Below are 6,554 nucleotides of genomic sequence, written 5' to 3' on the forward strand. Positions count from 1 at the left end.
TTATAAATGGATTACAATTAACCTGATTTATCCCACTGCTAGGCAGGGGCCTGCCCCTGATCCCTTTACGCATACTTATCCAGAGCTAACTGAACCCAAGCCTTTCGTACGGGTCCAGTTCGCCACGCTATCGCTATATCAGTAATCTGAGATTGAGAACATAGTGTCATGTTCTGAATTCGGCCGGTCCGTTTCACACTTAGGGTCGTATTCCAGAACTCTACTCAATGCTCAAGTCAGGATTTGAGCAGACTTGAGTATGATTTCAAGCACTGGAAATACGACCCTAATGGTAAGGACTTGAGTATGATTTGCAGTCCTCACTGCAATACTCAAGTCCTGACTTGAGTATTGAGTAGAGTTCTGGAATACGACCCTAAGTGTAAATGGATGTAGTATTATGTGTAAATAAAAATAATCACATTATTCGCAATAAAACCCATTCGGTATTTTTTTTAATGCTCAAATTGTGTTGTCTCAATTCCACAACTTTCGAGTTACTACAGCTACAGGTTTTCATGCGCGACATTTTGTACTTAGGAACTTGATATGTACTTCTGAGACTATTACAATTAGTGTTTGATAAGATTTAGATTCATGTATCAACATTCATTCATATAATTTTTTTAAATGTGTTGCTAGCTACCAGTACGTCATGTAACGCTGATCTAATTCATATAAAAAAGTACACAATTGTTTTTTTATATGTATGTCTATAAGTCTTAGATTTCCAACAGTCTGTCTTAATCAACTGTTTTTTATTCTTATTTCGGCGAACAACGATTTAATTATTTAATATTTAATCTTTTTCCATTTAAATGATGACGGTATAAAAGTGAAAAATTGGGCTTTGTAATATGGGTGCAATTAGCATTCAGTGCATTTTCAAATTTTTAATAGGTCCTGGCAAAACATGGTCCCAATGTTATACTGAAAATTTAATGTAATTTCAAGTTTTTTTGCTTAGAAATTGTCGTACGTTCTTTTAGATGGTAACCAAGAGTTATATGTACGAACAAATAGATATGACAACAGATTCTACAGAATTAACTTAGGTGAGTATTGCTTCTACCATATCATCCATGTATTATAATTATAAATGTTACACCTTTTTTTGTAGAAACTTACATAATGTTAGGGAACACATATGTAAAGTCAAGATTATTATGGTTACTAATGTCGATTGTTACTATTTTTCGTTATGTATTAGATTTATCCATAAAGCAATCAATATAAAGATAAACAATAGTGCTCTTATGTAACTGATAAATAATTAAAATTAACGAAACATCTAACAATCCACAATTGAATGATTAACTCACAAGAAAACTAGGTTTATCTTATCTTTTATGATATTACTAACTCTGAACACATTTATTATTTTTTTGCCACAGAAAAAATTGTTGACTGCATTTCATAAATACCTAATCTAACTTACCACCTACAGTTTTGTGCTGCCTGCTGTCCAATGGGTAAAAGTAAATAACATTTAATTTGATTATGACAGTCAAAATTACTCAATGGTTATCATTTGAGAGAACTTCTGATGTAAACATAGTAATTTTTCTTACAACTATGAGATTAAGATAGGAAAGCTTCCTAGTACAACATGTCCACTAAGACAAAATATAACAAAACATGTAAGAAATCAAGAGACAAACACAAAAAAATTCTTAAAATAACTGACAATTTGCCGTCAACAGCACATCAAGCTAAATACACTTTTGTTCAAATATTCAGCAACAGAACAAGATCCATCAAATATGTAGCCTGATATGCTGCTATCTATACAATAGTAAGAGTCAACCTTATAACACTTACATCAGTGGGGCATTGCAGCAGGTTTATTTCACAGAAATTGTCACTAGTTGATATCTGGGGGCACTGAACTATAGTTGCATGACCAACATGCTTTTATGTAAGACTTATTCATTCCAGTAGTCTATACCTATCTATTTGGTCAGCTACAACAAAAGATTCTCACATTTATTTATCACTTAATATTATACTTAGGAACACAAAATCACAAACACTTAATGTTCATGAAAATCAGCAGTCATTTATTAATGTTGCAATCTACTGGGCCGTTTTAATTGTTCACTTTCATCATCATAATCTGTTTTTCTCCTTTTCCTCGACTCAAATCGCACACCTGTTTCTTGGACAACTTTCTCACTATTTTTGATAGCACTGACAATATTCTCTTTTGAAGGTGCAACCAGCTTTAGTTCATCAACAGTCTCATTTGAGGATCCGACAAGGTGCTTAACAATGTGCTCCAATATTTGTGGATCCTCTAGTGGCACTTCATCTGTAGAAACCTTATCATCCTCCTGATTAACCACATCAACCATCACTGAATATTTCCTCTTCATCTCTTCCATCATCCGCCTACCATCCTTCTCTCCAATAACATTATTAACACATACAAAGCTTTGCACCATTTTAGAGTGCTTGTCAATCTCTAGAAAACCCCTAGTTCTCATGTAAATGAAATGACCAGATCGTGACATCAGTCTGTAATAGGACTCTCCAAACTCTTTATTTTGGTCGTACATCTGCCTTAACACACAAATAACCCAGCGGACATCTTCTTTGTGCATAAATAAAAACGCTGAGGTCCCTGTCACCTCCTCTGTCATATAGCCTACAGCTAAGGATATACTCTGACCACATTGGACAATCCGACCATCAATCAAATGTCTTGTCCAGTACTCAGAGTCAGATGTAGGAGGTAAAATTTGTGGTGGCATAGGATTGGAACACACACGAGCAAAGCCAATAAAGACAAAATCATTCCCACTTGATGAAAATGTCCTGTTGTGCCTCACTCTCTGCCGTCTTATAATCTGCTCATCCTGCACACCATTTGAAGTTGCTCTGTCTGACTTACGGAGTGAGCCATCTATGCGACATTGTTCATAGCGAGGAGTATCAGATTTAGCGCCGGCCCTCATTATACGAACATGAAAGCTGTGATGTTTTTTAAATAATCTCTTGTCACAACCAGATTGCAGTTCTTGTGGGTAAATGTGTTGGCGGAGGATTTCCTTGTCTTCAGGGTGTATGTAATTGTAAACATCTTGACCCAAGAGGTCCACGGGACAGTACCCTAACTTCTCTTGGACATTAGGGGAAATATTAAATATGCGGCCACGACATGTGACGGCGAGTAAAAAGCCGCCCAAGATTTCAAAGCATCTGAGGAAAGCTGCCGACCATCTCTCTAAGTGAGGGCATGTGATAGTATCACCGAACACATGTTCATTACGGAGTTTGTTCGCAGCAAGCCGCAGCACGCTCGTCTTGTCTATCTTTCGCTGAGGGTGGACAACGTCTGGTAATAAACCTGTTATTTGGGTAATCTGAGAGTTGTATTGACTGCGACGTTGTTTTTCAGCGATGATCCGAGATTCACGGTCGCTAGCTTTTGGAGAGGGCATCTCAGGTGAACGGGAATCGGAGGAGGAGTCACCGGCAGCGTGCATGTCATAGCCGCGCGATGGCAGCGGCGACACGGCCGCACTTACTGCGAACTCGGCCCCAGGGGGCATGAGCCCCATCTGCCCATGCATGGCGCCGTGCATACTAAGCCGCATGCCACCAGCCCCCGGGGATGTCATTGCATACGACACCAGACAAAATGCCCTTGTTTACAACATCATCCACTAAGATTCCAATAAGATTGTCGCCCTGTTTACACTAGCCACTAACACGTCACTACATTGTTTTGGTTTGCATTGTAACTTGATTATAATAATTTATCGTCCACATCTCAATTCAGTCAAGCAAGTATTAATTTAATTTTTCCCGACCTCTTGCAGCGTCCACACTCGTGTGCGACACACGAACGAATGAGTTGAATGAATGAGCGAATAATTTCTGTTTGCATGAAACACACACAAGGATAAAAATTATACACAGTGTCACCATATGTGGCAGGATCCTGCCTTTTTGGCAGGATTGTCACCTTCGTTTTACCTTTGGCAGGTTCGGTAGACGTTTTATGAAATTGGCAGGATCTGGCAATATTAGCAATACGATCTGGCAGATTTGGCAGCTCAGCGTTATCACAGGTTTAAAAAAAAAATTCAATTATGGCAACTCAAAGTCGCGTCGCGGGGAATTGTAAATCTTAAGAGGAAACGTCACGGTCGATTTCCATACAAAATGAATTCGATATTTTCGTCACTGCGGCTGCTTTCCTGTAAATATTACATTACCAATAAAAAAATATTCATTTTCTAATTATCGCATCTACCAACATTAACGCTTAAAGTCCAATGATGAAATAATTGTAATCATTTCAAAATTAATTAAAATCGGTCAAATCTTTGATTGTGTGCGACAATGAATACACTATAAGTGGAATAAAATGGCGTCGTGGTCTATGGACAACGAAATCAGCTGTTCATAGACCACTCACTCTCCAATCGCTCCCCACTCGCTCTCCACTCGCTCCTCACTCGCTCCCCACTCGCTCCCTTATCTCTCCCCACTTGCTCCCCACTCGCTCCCCACTCGCTCTCAAGTCCCTCCCCACTCACTCCTCACTCACTCCCCACTCACTGCCCACTCACTCCCCATTATTTGAAAAATCGTGCCCGCCATCTTGGATTTAGAAATGAGTGTCATATTCGTGATGAGCACCCCCAAATACCTCGAAAATGATACCCATATTGCATTTATTTGAAGAGTCGTGTTCGCCACCTTGGATTTAGAAATAATTGCTATATTCGTTATGAGCCCTCCCAAATATCTTGAAATCGATACCCAACTTGCCATTATTCGAAAAATCGTGTCCGCCATCTTGAATTTAGAAATAAGTGCCATATTCGTAATGAACACCCCCAAAACAACGAAAATGATACCCGTATTGAATATATATTTAGTCGTGACCGCCATCTTGGATTTAGAGATAAATGCTACCTATATTCGTAATGAGCACCCCCAAATATCTTGAAAACGATACCCAACTTGCCATTATTCGAAAAATCGTGCCCGCCATCTTGGATTTAGAAAAAAGTGCCATATTCGTAATGAACACCCCCCAAATACCTCGCAAACGATGCCCAACTAGCCATTATTTGGAAAGTCTTGTCAAAAGTTTGAAAAGTTGAGGACTATTACAAGTTTAGTAACATCATTTATTTCCTGAGATAATTTTTGTTCACAAAAACGTAATCATACATCATATCTACACAAAACTTATCCCAAATCACTGGGCCAGAGCAAGGATTGCTGCTAGAAACAATATATCTCAAATTGTAAGTAAAATAAGTACCGTACAAAAGTTTCATTATGTTTTGTTTACATTTACAAACTAATAATATAGAAAAAAACCTGACTTCTAACATAGATATAAGCAAAATATAAAAAATTAGATGACCTAGGCTCAAACTCCAAACATTCGGTTTTCATGCTTAGGATAAAGAGGACACCTGAATACCTATTTTTAAGTTTCACACCATACAGCCAAAACTTGGCTGTATGGTGTGAAACGTTTGCCTTTTCCTTTACGGAAAGAATTGAAAAAACAATAACCATACCTTTGTATGTGTGTGTAACTAAGTTTTGAGCTGTTAATAGATATTTTTATCTGATTGAAACATTGTATCTGAAAAGTTTTATGAATTTTAAATGTATCATGAATACCTCCAATCGCGTATACAATAAAAGTATAACTTTTGCTGCCAATTTTGCGAATATCGTAATAAACTGTTATTTAGCCTTACCAACGCCATCTATTGGGTATTAGATTACATAAAACCGTGACGTTTCCCCTTAACGTAACGATGTTAATGTCTTTATTTCGTAATTTTTATATGTATATCTAGATGTGTCGGATGGTGGCGGTAATTTTTATTGCTCTAAGTCGAAGGCTCCGAGGTCTGCAGTGTACGCGATTCAAAAAATACGACAACTTTCGGTCGTCGAAACAGCTAGGTTGGTTTACTTCAAGTACGTTGACAATTTTATGATATACGTACTACATTTTGCTTTGAGGAAATGCCACCGATATATTAATAGAATATTTGTCCTGCAGAGCAATTTACAATCTAGCCCTAAGAGTGTCTTTGAGAGATAAGTTTAAAGAGATTAACATTCTTACACTAATGTAACGTCACGGTACATTTGTGAAAATGTTATATAAGTTAAGAAAAATATTAATTTTTTTATGAAAAATTGTGACAGACATAACAATAACACTAGGAATAAAAACGAAGTAGCTGTTCATAAAAGTCGTCGTTAACGTATACGGTTCTATAATAAGATTCCGATTACCATTCAAAAGCCATCTAAGAGGTTTAGTATAGTGAAACAAAAACTTTATACTTAAGATTTATTATACAACTTCTGTGTACTTGGATGACAAAAATCCGTGGTAGTGGCCCGTCTGCTCTTGTAGTTACTCTCAATTTAAGATGTTTCACTCAAATATTGTATTGATAAATGTATTCAAATGTCTATTTATGAAGAGCAACCACTACAGTTTCTTGCTCATTCTTCTCAGGGAATCTGCCTTACGAATGAGTAGTGGAATTTAAACAGTA

General features: G+C 37.3%; 1 protein-coding gene across 1 annotated transcript; it reads right to left on the bottom strand.

Moving 5' to 3' along the window:
• Positions 1–1,436: 1,436 nt before the first annotated feature.
• Positions 1,437–3,812, bottom strand: LOC113235689 (aryl hydrocarbon receptor nuclear translocator-like protein 1). Its single transcript, XM_026471546.1, has one exon. The coding sequence runs from the start codon at positions 3,621–3,623 to the stop codon at positions 2,064–2,066; it is 1,560 nt and encodes a 519-aa protein (XP_026327331.1). The 5' UTR covers positions 3,624–3,812; the 3' UTR covers positions 1,437–2,063.
• Positions 3,813–6,554: the final 2,742 nt, after the last annotated feature.

Source organism: Hyposmocoma kahamanoa, unplaced genomic scaffold, assembly GCF_003589595.1.
Source record: "Hyposmocoma kahamanoa isolate Upper Pololo Valley unplaced genomic scaffold, ASM358959v1 88, whole genome shotgun sequence".
NCBI classification, from domain to species: Eukaryota; Metazoa; Arthropoda; class Insecta; order Lepidoptera; family Cosmopterigidae; genus Hyposmocoma; species Hyposmocoma kahamanoa.